The sequence below is a fragment of the Cydia amplana genome, chromosome 8 (genome assembly GCF_948474715.1).
Source record: "Cydia amplana chromosome 8, ilCydAmpl1.1, whole genome shotgun sequence".
NCBI classification, from domain to species: Eukaryota; Metazoa; Arthropoda; class Insecta; order Lepidoptera; family Tortricidae; genus Cydia; species Cydia amplana.
Genome location: NC_086076.1, coordinates 6290898 through 6310380, shown reverse-complemented (window position 1 = coordinate 6310380; position 19483 = coordinate 6290898). Strand labels below are relative to the sequence as shown.

General features: G+C 34.4%; 1 protein-coding gene across 9 annotated transcripts in view; it reads right to left on the bottom strand.

Moving 5' to 3' along the window:
* LOC134650175 (putative protein kinase C delta type homolog) overlaps positions 1–19483 on the bottom strand; it is a 58976-nt gene that overhangs the window by 17046 nt on the left and 22447 nt on the right. For 6 of the 9 annotated variants that reach the window (XM_063505060.1, XM_063505059.1, XM_063505062.1 and 3 more), the window contains 3 exons: positions 19081–19200; positions 17040–17105; positions 10506–10642 (listed from right to left, as the gene is read on the bottom strand). In XM_063505060.1, coding sequence (XP_063361130.1) covers positions 10506–10642; positions 17040–17105; positions 19081–19200 — 323 coding nt within the window. The remainder of the gene's footprint in view (positions 1–10505; positions 10643–17039; positions 17106–19080; positions 19201–19483) is intronic. The other 3 variants (XM_063505068.1, XM_063505058.1, XM_063505057.1) reach the window with 2 other exon arrangements.

Below are 19483 nucleotides of genomic sequence, written 5' to 3'. Positions count from 1 at the left end.
ACTGATGTTTTGTTCAGATACTTATATGAGATGTTATTCATTATTTTAATTTATATGCATAATGAATGTTATATTAAATGTAATTAGTTTATTTGTATGTTATACCAAACAGCGGTATGTATATTGTATGTTATATTATTTTTATGTTATACTTATTGAAAATATAGATTTAGTGCATTATACATAACATTAGTATACATTTTGAACGTTTGTAAACTGAAATTATACCAAAAGTGCGTATTCATTATGATACGCACCCAAGTTAAGGGCATGAGAAACCGTCTTACGAACTTTCCCCTTACGGTTTTTCTTGTTCCGAGCAAAATAAACTATGTTCCTCTCACCTCTCGCCTCACCTGACTTTATACATAAGAACAAGAAAAAATAAGGGTTCCTTTTGTACCTTTTTGATATGGAACCCTAAAAAGAGAACATAAGTTTTCAATTTATCTAATATGTAGGTACCTATAGACATTATGATACCTACCAAGACCATTTTAAAATATTTCAGTTATACGAGTTTATAAAATTCCCTGTCTAGCGAAGATGACGTTTCTTGTATTCATAATAGTGGGTAGGTACTAATGTTGTCCAGCGACCCAATTCCTCAAGAGTATTCTGGCGGCTCCGGCAGGTAGATCTATTTTCATTTTATTTCTTAACTCTTTGACTAGTTTACAACGTCTGCAGTTTAACCGTAACTATAGTTCGTTTTTTTAGCATTAGAAAGAACTTGAAAGAAGGTAAGCGATTTTGACATGTCTTTTAATTGAAAAACACTTTTTAAAAATCAATAACTATTACTTATGAAAGCAGAAGAGTATAAAAGATCGTATTAGATTCATAATTGTTACATATACTTGGTCAACCAGATCTTGACAGTAGAAAAAGGCGGCAAATTTGAAAACTGTAGGCGCGAAGGGATATCGTCCCATAGAAAATTTGAATTTCGCGCCTTTTTCTACTGACAAGATTTAGTTGACCATCTATATTTACCGTAACTTATTTATAAAATGTGTTTTTCAATTAAAAGACACATCAAGATTGTTTACCTTACTTCTAATGCTAAAAAAAACGAAGTATATATATGTGGTGTCAGTGTCACGAAGGTAGATAAGAGGGGACGTCAATGTCGTTAACTATTTTGAGATGTTTTTATGAGTGGTCGTAGTTTGTGCTTCGTATGATATATTTTCCACGATTGCGTCTACAAGACACGTGTAACCATGCAACAATAGATCGGGACAGTCAGGTCGTAGATGCGATTGTACATAGGTAACCTAGTAACAGCTTTTGACACGAATACAATAAGTAGTAGATTGTTAACCAACGGATGAAAGGCACCCACTTCAGACGAAATTATTTATAAATACCTAGTTTGACACAGAAATGTACCGTTCACCCGAGTGTAACACTCTACTTTTCTACATATGAGGAAAGTAAAATACCTGACTAAGTGAAACGCCTTAGTCAAGCGCTGGTGGCCTAGCGGTAAGAGCGTGCGACTTGCAATCCGGAGGTCGCGGGTTCGAACCCCGGCTCGTACCAATGAGTTTTTCGGAACTTATGTACGAAATATCATTTGATATTTACCAGTCGCTTTTCGGTGAAGGAAAACATCGTGAGAAAACCGGACTAATCCAAATACGGGCCTAGTTTACCCTCTGGGTTGGAAGGTCAGATGGCAGTCGCTTTTGTAAAAACTAGTGCCCGCGCCAATTACTGGGATTAGTTGCCAAGCGGACCCCAGGCTCCCATGAGCCGTGGCAAAATGCCGGGACAACGCGAGGAAGATGATGATGATAAGTGAAACGCCTTAGGTCAAAATATTGTATCACTTTCAACCCGTTTCATAGGGATCCAATGACCCATTTCCGTATGATAAATGAAAAATTACTTAACAGATAATTCAATTCGATTTTTTTTAATAAATTGTCCATGTACCACTTGTAGTATCTTTCGTAAGTACTTAATAATTGTAATAATAACGTAGCATTAATTTACCATGCCACTATTACGTCCTGGCGGCACGGCTCTTTTCAATGGTCCTTGTAAACGTGACAATCCGCGAATGCAACTTGTATGCAAAATATTGCTGAAGAGTATAGAATCACATGTGTTATTTATGACTAACAAACGTTTACAATAGCCCATCCCACCCGGACGACAATGATTCTGGATAATTTTTGCATTTGTCACACGTTTTCTTTAAAACTCATCTTTCAACGCGGGAACATATATCCTACAATATTCTCTATTACTTCAACCAACCTATTCGTGCAGAAACTCGTTTTTTCTTGGCAATATCCCTAGTTTTATTTCTCTTGAGTTTATTTTAAGACAGCATGGACGCTACTACTAGTTATGCTTTACAGAATTTAACGCGTTTGATAACAAACGGTTATGCTGTAATTATGTCCGTTTGTTTATGTTTGAAATAGATTACGGTTGCATTGAAGCAAGGTATAAGAAAACAATAGCTAAATGGCAACAAGGCTGTAAGCGCGTGTGGGTATCTGTGTTGTTAGGTCATCCGCAGAAAAAAAGTGGTTGTTAAAGGTACCACATTAGAAAAGACGCCACGAGAAAATATGTATTAGCTATATGCTCGTTGCGATAGCGTTGTCTAACGTTTCGGAATTTGACGAGTCAACCTTTATGTAAACTTGTTTTGCAAGTCACGGATTCAGTTATTTATGCTTAGGTATATTTTTTGTTGGTAATTATCTATATATATAAATGCAAGTGTCCTGACTGACTGACTGACTGACTGACTGACTGACTGATTCATCAACGCAGAGCCGAAACTACAAAAGATAGAAAGTTGAAATTTGCACACTAGGTTGCATTTATAAAGTGTACAAGAGATAAGAAGCGATTTTGAAAAATTCAACCCCTAAGGGGGTTAAAAAGGGGATGAAAGGTTGTATGGGGAACAAGTTTTATTTTAAGCTAAGAATTTGAAACTTTGTACAAATGTATTATATTAAAAAACAAGAAAACTAATTTCAGCGTTTTTGAAAATTCATCCCCCAAGGTGGTGAAAAAGGGGTTAAAAGTTTGTATGGTGATCAAATATTTTTGTGAGTGTGGGACTTGAAACTTTGCATATGGGGATATTATTATAAGACAGGAAAAGTAATTTCAGCGTTTTTGAAAATTCATCCCCTAACAGGGTTAAAAAGGGGTTGAAAGTTTGAATCCATTACAAATGCTTTGAAACTTCTTAGAAAGGCATAATAGCCGATTACAAAAAAAAAGTAATTGCAACGTTTTTGGAAACTCAACCCCTAAGGGGGTTAAAAAGGGGATGAAAGTTCGTCTTGGGGTGCAAATTTTATTTTGATCTAGAAACTTGAAACTTTGCAAAAAGGTATTAAATTAAAATACAAGAAAACAAATTTCATCGTTTTTGAAAATTCATCCCCCAAGGTGGTGAAAAAGGGGTTGAAAATTTGTATGGATATCAAATATTTTTTCGAGCACGGGACTTGAATCTTTGGATTTGGGGATATTATTAGAAGACAGGAAAAGTAATTTCAGCGTTTTGTAAAATTCATCCCCTAATAGGGTTTAAAAGGGGTTGAAGTTCGTATAGCGTTCAAATTTTATTTTAAGCTAGGAACTTGAAACTTTGTTAAAAGTTATTAAATTAAAATACAAGAAAACTAATTTCAGCGTTTTTGAAAATTCATCCTGTAAGGTGGTGAAAAAGGGGTTGAAAGTTTGTATGGATATCAAATATTTTTTCGAGCGCGGGACTTGAGTCTTTGTATTTGGGGATATTATTAGAAGACAGGAAAAGTAATTTCAGTGTTTTGTAAAATTCATCCCCTAACAGGGTTAAAAAAGGGTTGAAAATTCGTATAGGGTTCAAATTTTATTTTAAGCTAAGAACTTGAAACTTTGTAAAAAGAAATATTTTTAATATGCAAGAAAACTGATTTCAGCGTTTTTGAAAATTCATCCCCTAAGGTGGTGAAAAAGGGGTTGAAAGTTTGTATGGATATCAAATATTTTTTCGAGCGCGGGACTTGAATCTTTGCATTTGGGGATATTATTAGAAGACAGGAAAAGTAATTTCAGCGTTTTGTAAAATTCATCCCCTAACAGGGTTAAAAAAGGGTTGAAAATTCGTATAGGGTTCAAATTTTATTTTAATCTAAGAACTTGAAACTTCGTAAAAAGATATATTTTTAATATGCAAGAAAACTAATTTCAGCGTTTTTGAAAATTCATCCCCTAAGGTGGTGAAAAAGGGGTTGAAAGTTTGTATGGATATCAAATATTTTTTCGAGCGCGGGACTTGAATCTTTGTATTTAGGGATATTATTAGAAGACAGGAAAAGTAATTTCAGCGTTTTGTAAAATTCATCCCCTAACAGGGTTAAAAAGGGGTTGAAAGTTTGTACGGGTTTCAAATTTTATTTTAAGCTAGGAACTTGAAACTTTGTAAAAAGGTATTAAATTAAAATACAAGAAAACTAATTTCAGCGTTTTTGAAAATTCATCCTGTAAGGTGGTGAAAAAGGGGTTGAAAGTTTGTATTGATATCAAACATTTTTTCGAGCGCGGGACTTGAATCTTTGGATTTGGGGATATTATTAGAAGACAGGAAAAGTAATTTCAGCGTTTTGTAAAATTCATCCCCTAATAGGGTTTAAAAGGGGTTGAAGTTCGTATAGCGTTCAAATTTTATTTTAAGCTAGGAACTTGAAACTTTGTTAAAAGTTATTAAATTAAAATACAAGAAAACTAATTTCAGCGTTTTTGAAAATTTATCCTGTAAGGTGGTGAAAAAGGGGTTGAAAGTTTGTATTGATATCAAACATTTTTTCGAGCGCGGGACTTGAATCTTTGGATTTGGGGATATTATTAGAAGACAGGAAAAGTAATTTTAGCGTTTTGTAAAATTCATCCCCTAACAGGGTTAAAAAGGGGTTGAAAGTTTGTACGGGTTTCAAATTTTATTTTAAGCTAGGAACTTGAAGCTTCGTAAAAAGGTATTAAATTAAAACTGCAAAAAATTTGTATTGATATCAAACATTTTTTCGAGCGCGGGACTTGAATCTTTGGATTTGGGGATATTATTAGAAGACAGGAAATAGTTATTTTCGATACAAGTGCGAAAAAGAGGAAATTCGAAACGAGTGGCGATAAATTAAAACACGACCGAAGGGAGTGTTTTAAATTGACACGAGTTGCGAATTACCTATTCGCACGTGTATCGAACAACGTTTTACAGTACATATGGCACATTTTACGCACTAGTGCGGAAAAGTAGCCCCATATGTACTGTAAAGTAATTTTAGCGTTTTGTAAAATTCATCCCCTAACAGGGTTAAAAAGGGGTTGAAAGTTTGTACGGGTTTCAAATTTTATTTTAAGCTAGGAACTTGAAACTTCGTAAAAAGGTATTAAATTAAAACTGCAAAAAATTTATTTCAGCGTTTTTGAAAATTCATATTTCAAGGTGGTGAAAAAGGGGTTGAAAGTTTGTATGGAGATCAGATATTTTTGTGAGTGCGGGGCTTGAATTTTTGTACAGAGGCATTTATTAGAATACAAGAAAAGTAATTTCAACGTTTTTAAAAGTACATCCCTTAAAAGGGTTAAAAAGGGGTTGAAAGTTTTTATGGGGTTCAAATTTTATTTTAAGCTAGGAACTCGAGACTTCTTAAAAGGGTATTTTATTAAAAGAGAAGAAAACTTATTTCAGCGTTTTTGAAAATTCATCTCTCAAAGTGGTGAAAAAGGGTAAAAAGTTTGTATGGAGATCAAACATTTTTGTGAGTCTTTGTAAAATGGCATTTTATTAAAATACGCGAAAAGTAAATTCAGCGTTTTTAAAATTCATCTCTTAAAGGGTCGAAAGGGGGTTGAAAGTTTGTAAAGTTGCAAACAAACTTGAAACTTCGTAAAAAGGTATTTCATCAAAAGAGAAGAAAACAAATTTCAGAGTTTTTGATAATTCATCCCCATGGTGGTGAAAAAGGGGTTGAAGATTTGTATAGAGGTCAAACATTCATTTGAGTGCGGGACTTTAATCGTTGTAAACTTTGTATATGGGCATATTATTAAAATACAAGAAAAGTAATTTCAGCGTTTGTTGGTTGAAAGTTTGAATCCATTACAAATGCTTTGAAACTTCTTAGAAAGGCATAATAGCCGATTACAAAAAAAAAGTAATTGCAACGTTTTTGGAAACTCAACCCCTAAGGGGGTTAAAAAGGGGATGAAAGTTCGTCTTGGGGTGCAAATTTTATTTTGATCTAGAAACTTGAAACTTTGCAAAAAGGTATTAAATTAAAATACAAGAAAACAAATTTCATCGTTTTTGAAAATTCATCCCCCAAGGTGGTGAAAAAGGGGTTGAAAATTTGTATGGATATCAAATATTTTTTCGAGCACGGGACTTGAATCTTTGGATTTGGGGATATTATTAGAAGACAGGAAAAGTAATTTCAGCGTTTTGTAAAATTCATCCCCTAATAGGGTTTAAAAGGGGTTGAAGTTCGTATAGCGTTCAAATTTTATTTTAAGCTAGGAACTTGAAACTTTGTTAAAAGTTATTAAATTAAAATACAAGAAAACTAATTTCAGCGTTTTTGAAAATTCATCCTGTAAGGTGGTGAAAAAGGGGTTGAAAGTTTGTATGGATATCAAATATTTTTTCGAGCGCGGGACTTGAGTCTTTGTATTTGGGGATATTATTAGAAGACAGGAAAAGTAATTTCAGTGTTTTGTAAAATTCATCCCCTAACAGGGTTAAAAAAGGGTTGAAAATTCGTATAGGGTTCAAATTTTATTTTAAGCTAAGAACTTGAAACTTTGTAAAAAGAAATATTTTTAATATGCAAGAAAACTGATTTCAGCGTTTTTGAAAATTCATCCCCTAAGGTGGTGAAAAAGGGGTTGAAAGTTTGTATGGATATCAAATATTTTTTCGAGCGCGGGACTTGAATCTTTGCATTTGGGGATATTATTAGAAGACAGGAAAAGTAATTTCAGCGTTTTGTAAAATTCATCCCCTAACAGGGTTAAAAAAGGGTTGAAAATTCGTATAGGGTTCAAATTTTATTTTAATCTAAGAACTTGAAACTTCGTAAAAAGATATATTTTTAATATGCAAGAAAACTAATTTCAGCGTTTTTGAAAATTCATCCCCTAAGGTGGTGAAAAAGGGGTTGAAAGTTTGTATGGATATCAAATATTTTTTCGAGCGCGGGACTTGAATCTTTGTATTTAGGGATATTATTAGAAGACAGGAAAAGTAATTTCAGCGTTTTGTAAAATTCATCCCCTAACAGGGTTAAAAAGGGGTTGAAAGTTTGTACGGGTTTCAAATTTTATTTTAAGCTAGGAACTTGAAACTTTGTAAAAAGGTATTAAATTAAAATACAAGAAAACTAATTTCAGCGTTTTTGAAAATTCATCCTGTAAGGTGGTGAAAAAGGGGTTGAAAGTTTGTATTGATATCAAACATTTTTTCGAGCGCGGGACTTGAATCTTTGGATTTGGGGATATTATTAGAAGACAGGAAAAGTAATTTCAGCGTTTTGTAAAATTCATCCCCTAATAGGGTTTAAAAGGGGTTGAAGTTCGTATAGCGTTCAAATTTTATTTTAAGCTAGGAACTTGAAACTTTGTTAAAAGTTATTAAATTAAAATACAAGAAAACTAATTTCAGCGTTTTTGAAAATTTATCCTGTAAGGTGGTGAAAAAGGGGTTGAAAGTTTGTATTGATATCAAACATTTTTTCGAGCGCGGGACTTGAATCTTTGGATTTGGGGATATTATTAGAAGACAGGAAAAGTAATTTTAGCGTTTTGTAAAATTCATCCCCTAACAGGGTTAAAAAGGGGTTGAAAGTTTGTACGGGTTTCAAATTTTATTTTAAGCTAGGAACTTGAAGCTTCGTAAAAAGGTATTAAATTAAAACTGCAAAAAATTTGTATTGATATCAAACATTTTTTCGAGCGCGGGACTTGAATCTTTGGATTTGGGGATATTATTAGAAGACAGGAAATAGTTATTTTCGATACAAGTGCGAAAAAGAGGAAATTCGAAACGAGTGGCGATAAATTAAAACACGACCGAAGGGAGTGTTTTAAATTGACACGAGTTGCGAATTACCTATTCGCACGTGTATCGAACAACGTTTTACAGTACATATGGCACATTTTACGCACTAGTGCGGAAAAGTAGCCCCATATATACTGTAAAGTAATTTTAGCGTTTTGTAAAATTCATCCCCTAACAGGGTTAAAAAGGGGTTGAAAGTTTGTACGGGTTTCAAATTTTATTTTAAGCTAGGAACTTGAAACTTCGTAAAAAGGTATTAAATTAAAACTGCAAAAAATTTATTTCAGCGTTTTTGAAAATTCATATTTCAAGGTGGTGAAAAAGGGGTTGAAAGTTTGTATGGAGATCAGATATTTTTGTGAGTGCGGGGCTTGAATTTTTGTACAGAGGCATTTATTAGAATACAAGAAAAGTAATTTCAACGTTTTTAAAAGTACATCCCTTAAAAGGGTTAAAAAGGGGTTGAAAGTTTTTATGGGGTTCAAATTTTATTTTAAGCTAGGAACTCGAGACTTCTTAAAAGGGTATTTTATTAAAAGAGAAGAAAACTTATTTCAGCGTTTTTGAAAATTCATCTCTCAAAGTGGTGAAAAAGGGTAAAAAGTTTGTATGGAGATCAAACATTTTTGTGAGTCTTTGTAAAATGGCATTTTATTAAAATACGCGAAAAGTAAATTCAGCGTTTTTAAAATTCATCTCTTAAAGGGTCGAAAGGGGGTTGAAAGTTTGTAAAGTTGCAAACAAACTTGAAACTTCGTAAAAAGGTATTTCATCAAAAGAGAAGAAAACAAATTTCAGAGTTTTTGATAATTCATCCCCATGGTGGTGAAAAAGGGGTTGAAGATTTGTATAGAGGTCAAACATTCATTTGAGTGCGGGACTTTAATCGTTGTAAACTTTGTATATGGGCATATTATTAAAATACAAGAAAAGTAATTTCAGCGTTTGTAAAAATTCATCCCCTAAAATGGTTAAAAAGGGGTTGAAAGTTTGTATAGGGTTCAAATTTTATTTAAAGCTAGGAACTTCAAACTTCGTAAATAGGTAGTTAAGTAGTAGGTTTTATTAAATAGAGGACATGAAAATCTTCTGGTTGAGAGGGATTATATCGAGAACAATTTTATTCAGTTAGGGGCTTGAAGCTTCGTAGGTTGTGAAAGACAAGTATCATGCGTTGTAATATTAATAATTAACAAATGATTAACCGTCTTACTGCGATCTTTTGCTGCATAATGTTCTAAGCTAATGTAGAATATATAACCACCAATATACAAATCCACGCGTACGAAGTCGCGGGCAACAGCTAGTATACAATATACCTACCTAAAATTTACATATAATACTACCTAAAATTATATATAATAAACCTACTCGTAACGTAATACTTGCTCTCTGAAATCTATTATCGATTGTCGGTTTTGTATTAAGTCAAAGTCTTAGTAGTTAGTACTTTCTGTTGTCTTTTTGGTATTTATTTACTCAGTCAAGTAGGTATTAGGTACGTAATAAATAAAATTGTTACAGGATATCGGTACCACAAAACTATGGCTTGATTATTGAATAATTTATTTGCGTAATATCTATAACTGATCGGGGGCTGTCAGGCGCGAAATTGATTTGCACTGATAGATCCATCGTGCCATTTTTATCCTCTGGTCGGCCGTCTGGCACTCGGCTCGACTCAACTCTGGGTGCATTTAGGTCAACGAAAACAATGCTAATTGCTTTCTGTATCTGTTGTTTCTTAAGTTATTTATTGTTTCAGTAAGAACAAAGAGCTACCCCAAAGTTAAATGATGATGAAACCGCATTTCACTTATATGGGAAATCATTCAACAGGGTTAGGTAGGTAACATTCGCACCGTAATCACCGCGTACCGTATTCCTCGATAGCCAAGCGCTGACCTCAAGAAATTGAATGATTTATTTAGTTAGATTGATTAGGAATTTCTCGATCTTCTATCGTCGCGGTACGATGAAATGGCGGTAGGTCTAACAATGGATTACTTAATCTGCTTTGCTCTTAATGGGATTCATAGGCGGAACATAACATACAGTTATTTTCAAGTTTACCTACCTATACTTGAATAAATAAAACTTTACTTGAAGCATTAACGAGTATTGTGTAGAACTACCTTTTTGTTATTTTCTTAACGCTTATTATTAAGTATTAGTTCAAGTTCACATATGAATTGTTAAATTCATAATGAGAATAAACCGGTACACGGCGGGAAGAAGTTGATAACTCGAGATATTTTATTAATTTAATTAGAAAAAATTAAATTACATAAGGTTTAAATTTCTTCAATTTTTTCCCGCGAGTTATCATTTTTTTCGACTGGCTCTGGCAGAGTAAGGTCCCGTGTTAAAATTTCACTCTGGTCATACTGTTTTATCTTTAAAATATGAAAAAACTCACCTTTCCGAAGCTGCCTTTCCCGAGGACCTTGACAAAGTGGAAGTCCTCTATGTTGTACTTGCGGAAGCGCGGTATGGAGCGCGCGGGCGGCGTGAAGCGACCCGTCTTGCGGAATAGCCCATACGCTGTCGATTGCTCTGCAAACAACATTTAATTTTGATGTGATTTCAAAGCAGTCGTTCAGTTAGGTACTTACTTAATCTAAAATGATGCAAGTAAAAAAACATAGTATAAAAAAAGCGGCGAAAGTTCTTTTTAAACGCATAAGACAGACATGTAATTAAATTCGAAAATTATATTTTCTTGATTAGTACTTAAGTACTAAATTTATTTATTTTAGTCTCACGTAGTTTATTTATACTTAATATGTATGTTTGAAGGAAATCGAAAATAACCCGATAAATAAAATACCTAATAATAAAATGACAGGATACATCCCACCTGCAACTTGTACCAGGAACAGAGCGAAGTTCTCAGACAAGTTGCACTTGAAATGCTATTAAATAGTTTGAATATTTAAACAATATGTGATTATTTTAGCATAGATAAACGATTTATTGAAATATCTAAAAATATAGCCGTAGACTTTGAGTTTCTAACAGTCAAATTTATTTGTAGACTTATGCAACAGATATTAATTTTGACTTGGCTATTTAAATAGTTTGAATATTTAAACAATATGTTATTTTTTAGCACATTTAAACGATTTATTGAAATATCTAAAAATATAGCCGTAGACTTTGAGTTTATAACAGTCAAATTTATTTGTAGACTTTCAACAGATATTAATTTTGACTTGGCTATTAAATAGTTTGAATATTTAAACAATATGTGATTTTCTAGCATATTCAAACGATTTATTGAAATATCTAAAAATATAGCCGTAGACTTTGAGTTTATAACAGTCAAATTAATTTGTAGACTTGCAACAGATATTAATTTTGGCAACTTTGAAGTAATTTTAATGGTAAATAGCTATCTGTAAATCTCGCCCACACAAATGTTTACAGCTATGTCTGTTAAAATATTATTTAAGTTGCCCCCATGTGAGGTGCGAATTAGGTAGAGAAATGTACAATTAATATAGTTTATGACTTGTAATATAAATCCGTTGACTTTAAATTAAATGAAATATTAGCGCAAGTGTTTTGGCATGTCCTCGTCAAGATTTATATCACTGTAAACAACCTTTAGTTCGCTATGGACCAACGCCACAAAGATCCTTATCAAATGACTCGCCTTGTCTTTGGTACACGTTTCCAAATAATTCGTAAGGTGACATCCAGGTTATTGAACGGTCACACGAATGGTCACTGCATACGCAACATCGTCCGGTACGGGGATAATCCAAATAGCGCGCGGCGGGGTGGTTCCCTAACATAAGTATACACTTTTCTATACAATTAATTAGTATGGCAACTTTGGTGTACTTAAGTTGGGGCACCGACCGTACGTAACAATGAACATAAAAGGGCAATCTTACGCAAATTATTGTATTTAGGGACATTATTTAGGTACCTATAGATTTAAAGGATGGACATAAAAACTTATTGATAAAAGTTAAAAATGATCGTATTGAAATTCAAGCCCAGACCACCAGCTCCGTAGCCAAAATCACCACTAAACTAACTATGCTATGGCGTCATACATTTGGCCTATACTCGTGTAAACACTCTAGCCTCTATATACACTCTATTCTCTTTGATATTACTCAAGAGTTCGATACGTCTCCGTCAAAAATTGGTGACACCTTACTAGACGCTCTCTGTAAGCGTAAACATAAAAAAAATCTATTACTACGTCCATTTCTATGTTATTAACTGTTCAGCGTTCGATAATAACCGTATCGTGTCTGGGTGTGAGAATATATCGCGCTGTTGTCCCCGGCCTACGCGAACGGTGCGGTACAGCAGTGCGGCTAATTTGAGAATTCCGATATTGCGCTGACAAGTATACTGTCTCCCGCAAGTCCCTCATTCGCAACACTCCGTAATGCTTAAGAATCAATTTATAACTTGTCAGTTAAAAAAAATGCGGTAGAATTGACTTTTGAATGATATTTAACAAATTTAAGGAAACTTGGAAAAGAACTTATCTACTTATGTATGTAGATATAATAGTTTGAAACCCGACAGGCGGATACTGAGAATTGAGCGCCTGCGATAATTAACAGTTTATCCAACAAACAATGTTAGCTTTAGACATAATCGGCATAACAATCAAATAAGTTCTCAGACAGACAGTAGATCGTAGCCCTGACAATAATTTAGGTTCTTACCTAATATACCTATATACATATGTTAAGAGGATTAGGAAATAGGAGAGGGTTAGCTTCAAGCTACGTCACAGTATTATTAAAAGGTTCGAGTAGTGCGCATCACAGCTAATTATCATATGATCCGCCAAACACTATTACGATTATGACATAATTCGCGAAGAGCATGTGTGTCAAATTAATTCTCTTTCACCTCGCCTGAGATCGCGGCCGTTGCTAAAAATATTAGTTGAGATTAGACGGAGCAATATCAAGGTCGCCATGTAATTTCGGGAGAACTAGATGAATGTGACAACGATTTACTTCCTTAAACTGGAGGAATTGAATTTGGTAGATTATTGTAACATAACCCGAGTCGACTTTAAAACAGGCCGAAGCAGGTAAATAATTCATTATCTTTAATTATAAAAGTCAACAGACAGTACCAACCAAGCGCTCTAGGCACTTTTTTTTTATATAAGAACTATTAAGAACTAAAGATTTTTTTGGGACTCAATATGGGCGGAAAATGTTACAGTAGGTACTGTTGAAGTTGTTGAACTTATGAGAACTTAAAGAATAACGTCGTCGTCGGCGAATTCGGAATGGGGCTTAATAATTATTATTCTTGGTTTGAACTTGTCTTAGTATGTATTAAAACGGGATTATATACTACTTCCTACCAATGTTCATTATAATACTCATGTAGGAGGATGCCTATGGTGTTATCTAACACAGGATTTATTACCGATAAACTAAACCACCGGCAAATGAAAATGCGTGCATTTAATGATGCCCATCAATCTGCTCAGCCCATCGTAATAAATAATGCGTCGGCACTCGGTAGTAGTTACAATCTGTGCATTTGGCATGCGGTTGCGCGAAGCCCACCAAACTCATTAATATCTCTTTATTTACAGAAGTCGCGAATAACATGTCGGTTGTCCGTTGTTTCGAGGTTTATGTTAGCGTTTGATCGGTCGTTGGTCTCTCCGGGAATAGGCTCGCGAATAACCTGCGATTTTGTCAAGTATAATGTTAGGTTAGGTTATTTCCTCCTTCTATTTTCAAAGTTATATTTGTAGGTACCGTGCTCAACATTACCTTTTAGCATTACTTTGTCGGTCACCCTTCTCCCATTATTATTATTAAGTAGTAGTAGTATTAGTAGTAGTATAGTACTCTTAAACCCACTTGCACCATCCCACTAACCCGGGGTTGTGTGGTTAAATCGTTAACCTAGTGTCAAATTGTACTGGTAACCATGGTAAATGCATGTTTAACCGGTTAACCCTGGGTTAGTGGAATGGTGCAAGTGGGCCTTATTGGTTGCACGTGGGCGGAGGTCGGAGGGTCTTGAGGGGAGTCGGAGACAAACAGCGTGTGCTTCTTATGGCGTATATTGGGAAAGTGTCATGAGTACATTACAAATTCGCTAGCCTAAAATAATTATAACTAATTACCGCGCCACCTATGCACTTTAAAGGGAACTAAGTACCTTACTGGAGAATAGAGAATTTCCGTTTATTCTAGCCTATATTGAAGTAGTATTTTAAGCAAGAGTTCTTAATTACTATTTTGTTCAATAAGTAAGTGGTCGTTGATCGTGTTCGAGTAGCTTCATTACGAAATCGTACTTTGAAGGAATTGGGGCGATTAGGAAGAAGTTATTGTAAATTGAATAATTTCTTCCTCATAGATTGATAAAAGATAGAGGTAGACAACAGGCGTTGTTCTCGCTAAAAAGGCTCATATCGTCAATATTTTTAACTATAACAACATATCAATTTATTAATATGTATGAACTAGAAACTAGAAATGCCAATATCTATAATGTCGCCTACCGCCCTAACTCCCCCTTGTTGTCAATCGTCAAATTCCTAACAAACTGTCCTCTTCAACTTTTTATCTCTTTCATTTGTCATAAAAATATTATATTTTTATGAACTTATGATGCCGTTTTATAAAAAGTTAGTTCATATTTACGAGTAAGAGTCCACATAATCGGAAGTTATACAACAACTCGGCATGTTTTGATTTTAGTTTTACAGGTAGATAGAGTGAATTTAGATAGTTAATAGTTGCGTCAGAACTGTAGGAAGTTTTGCTGGAACGCGGAACCCGAAGTGGGGCGACCACAAGTGCTCGGTGCGAAGCGAAATGGGGCGCTTACAGAATTTGTGTAAAAGCTAAGTGGCTGCTCCACTGTTTTAAATTAAGACTAAAGGCGAAATGGAGAATTGTTCGTCCCCTTTCCTTTTAACCTGTATAATAACTGGGGCTTTCGCGTGACATGCAATTATATCATCATCATCCTCAGTCCATCTGTACCGGCACGTACCGGTCCATCCTAAGGGCCGGTACAGATGGACTACAACCCTACTGCAACTTGTATAGGAACTGCACGCCGACGGTACATCAGTCCGTCTGTATCGGCCCTAATTAAACACAATCAATCGTATATACTATCAATGTTCCAGTTGCTACGGGTTACTGCATTTACGGGTTGCTGAACCCACTTAAATTCGAAATAGTTTTTACGATTTTCAGATCGCTGTAAGAGATCTTATCTGTCATGCATAATTGAAGTAATAGGTAGGGCCTCATGAGTTACGAGAAGGTGTCGTTGACCAACCGGCCGGGGGCGAGGGGCGCGGGGGCCGGGTCGCGTATGAGTATGAAGGTATCGCGGCTGCTCGCGCATCTTAGCTGTATACTTTTGGTTTTTTTACCTACATATATGATTCTTCTACTAGTTTTAAGTATTTTTTTTAGTTGACTCGTAGAAAAAGTATTGTATACAATAGTGATATAATCAAGCTTTTCAATCTCGTACCTTACTTAGCAAATCAGCAAGCTTCGTTGCCTAAAGACGGTACTCGACTGAAAAGCTCTCCATTATAATATCACGATTGTATAAAATACTATTTAGAAGATCAAGAAAATATTTTATCTAAGCTATTAGGCATATATTTACTTACCATTATATTAACGAACTGCAAATAACGAATGATAATTTAAAACAAACTGGGCACTTGGCATTTATAATAATCGCGTCTCAGTTGATCTTTCCGAAATTATTACTCTGGTCTAGTTTCGTTGGCAGATAATTTAGTCTGTTGCAAGTCCGAAATATTGTAAGTGATTTATCTAGCTGATCACTTTACATTTCCAATAAATCACGAATTGTTTTAACTTCCGGGAATAGTAGGAGCATGTATTAATATTTACACATGTTTATTTGGGCATGTATAACACGAATATAATTTAAATTGAGAACACTTAAGGTTAAGGTCACCTAAGGCCTAGAGAAATAAAATAAATGCTCGCTCCATATATTTACTACAACTTAGGTACCTACTTATTTATCTATGCCTAAAGTTATTGTAACGCGAGATCATAACTCAACCAAATAGTTTAGTACTCGTATTAGGCCTTTCTTTTAGGTAATCCCTTTTTTACCCAGATACATTTTTATGAAAACAAAATACAATGTGAGTTCTAATTTACAGCTACATTAACTAGAGGGAACTTGCATTTAGTACTTATTCTAATGATGTACCTAATGAAAATGTAGTGTTTTGAAAGTAATGAAGAGGTAATGTTTGATTAGTGCTTGCGGAGCAAAACGGTTAACACAATTCTAAATTTTACTGCACAAGCAATACATAGAACACTCGTCTATTCTAAAATACATAACATCCTGGGAAACAATCAAAAATTACCGACCAAATTTTCGATTTTTTCTGCTAATTTAGCCGTTATACAGGGTGCTTCCTGTAACAGGAGCAATAAATTAAACTGTAGGCTGTACTCCTCAAACTGACCAACATTTGTTCAGCAACTTTTAAAAATAATTTATGTTTTGATTTTTATTACACTTTAAAGTTTATTCTAAGACGGAATGTATTGCAAATTTTGTTATGTTTGAAGCGTGACAAGCAACGTCAAACACACTGATGTCAGCGTACATTGAAGGCACTATTTATTTTGTATGAAAAAGAGGAAGTCTGAAGGATTCATAATTTTTTTAAAGTAGTTAAACTACTAAAAGTTTTATAGTTTGAGGAGTATAATATATGTTTTAATTATTTGCTCGTGTTACAGGCAACAACCTGTATATCCAGTAAAACATAAATTCTTTTGTGGATCAGAGTTTACTGAAATTTGGAACAATGATGCTTTGATAAATGAGGTTTAAGAAAGATGTAAGAGTATAGTAGATGTAGATGTAAAAGTAGTGGCATGCGTGATGCAAGGTTGCAGTGTCGGAGGCTCACCGAGCTCCTGCTCGTGGAAGTCGGGCGTGTTGGGCGCCGCCGCGGACGTCCCGGGAGTCTCGCCACCTGCGTACACAATGCTGGTTAATCGGTTCTCTGGTTAATCGGTTCTCAATTCAACACGTTACCTAGCCTGTGTATTGTATGTATTTGTGAGAAGTAGGTATTGTGTGTGAAATATCCATTTCTTAAAATTATGTAAGATAATTTCACAGGGTTCGGTTGAATTGAAATTCTAGGTAGTCTTAAGTAGGTCTTTTAGCTTTCATAGTTCATTTCGGCTCGTTAATATTTGTCTTGTTGCAAGCATTATCTTGCAATCGATTATTGTTTTGGCATTTGTAATCTTTAGTTTATTCATATTTTCCATTAGTCACGCAAAGTCGCCTGTTACTGCCATTGTTGTGTAGATAGCCAATGCTGCCGGCGTACTTGTTAATTTAACTCTCTATAGTTTTGCTTTTAAGTCTTAACTGTTAAAAGATAAATAAACAATGTAATATAGAAATTGTAAAATAGAAATAGTATAGATTAGAAAAATGCATTAAAAGAAAATGCAGAAGAAAGTGCATTGAAAAGAAATATGTATAGGTAGTTATAATATGAAATTAGGAAGAAAAAAGGGGATGCAAATATATCTACTTGTTGGAATTTCATTCAGTGAATTTTACAATAAAATAATGTATGTTACGTTAATTAGTTTTTTTTTAATTAAATACATCGCCGAATTTTTTTCACTAAAAACGTAAATCTATCAAAAACAAACGCCGATTCCATAAAATGTAACAAAAATTACTTTGAAAAATCAACAGACATCGAATCAATGCCAAAGTATATGTTGTCGGAAATCGAGAATAAAAATACTACGGAGACGTTTGAAGACCAGCCAAAATAATCGACGATAGTGCTCGTCGATACAGTCGATTGATCACGATCACGAGAATCGGTCTTCGTTCTTTTTCCTCGAGCTGTCGTACGCTTGATCTATCGCGTAGGTACGTGCAATAAGTAGGTACTTATTGCAGAAAAATGCACGTACATCCGTCTTGTCTTTCGGTATAGATTGCACTAATAATAAAAAAATACATTTAGAAACGCTAAATATTAAGTCACTTCAAACTACAAAATCAATGTACATACATACGTAATAAAATATACATTAGGAAATTAAATTTGAAAATATTCGATTTATTCTTACGTAAGCTCACTTTGATATACATAATTACTTGTTTTCAATCTCAATGTCTATTTTGGGTAAATCGTAATCGTGCTTGTCTCTTAAAGTTAATTTCAGTGGCAATTGATGCTATTAATTCTGTTCAGGTGAGCGAGGAGTGATTGGCCGATGTCCAGGTACTACCCACGCGGTGTTCTCTCTCGGCAAATAAACAAATACGCATTAAAGCGCCTATTCACTACTTTTTATTTATTTATTATAATCATCATGTGCTTTGTGACAAATCTTTATAAGTTTGCCTTCCAATGAAAACAAACGAACGCATAATATTAGGTATCCAAATTAAACAAAAATGCACATATTGGTCGTTAAAAACCATTGACGTACTGAGGTTACTTTAATCTAATACCTTTAAACGAGCAATTCTTGCATATTTATTTATTTGATTATATATATATATATATATATATATATATATATATATATATATATATATATATATATATATATATATATATATATATGTATATATATATATGGGGGTTTTCGGGGGCGAAAAATCGATCTAGCTAGGTCTTATCCCTGGGAAAACGCGCATTTTCGAGTTTTTATGTTTTCCGAGCTTTGCTCGGTCTCCCAGATATTTACTTTTATTGGCTAAATTTTTACAATCTTTTATTTTTGAACTAATAATAACCGTCCGAATGAAGATGATTTACGGCCTGAAAACATAAAACTATTAACGTCTAGTCGTCTGACGACAGTATTTACGACGCTCGAGTTCAAATTCTGTCCTGTGGAAACGACAACTACTATCATCGTTAAGGTTCCTTTTAGACCCATTTCTATGAAATTATTACCCACCTCTTTTAGAGACGACAGAGGCGCTTCGAGATGACAGAGCTTCCACTAAAAGCCGCTGGTTCACCCCGCACAGGTTCGCTGTCAACTTTTCACATTTTCGATGGCAGTTTACATCGCAGTCTAAAACAAAATAGGTAACGAGACGTCCAGCCGCTAAACGAAGAGTATTGGACGTATAATTACTTATGCTAAGCTAAGCCGTGCAAAAGCAATCGTGCATTAGTCGGGAGGTCAACTCTCGGGGCCGATCAAAAGATATTGTTATAGTTTATATTTTAAACATGTGAGTTGACAATTCTTACCAATCGAGAACGGACCTCAGGACTTTTTGGAACTCGTTAGAAGTTTATTAGTAGGTTTGTGTGACAGTGTAAATGTGAAAACGTGTTTTCCTAATTAATCT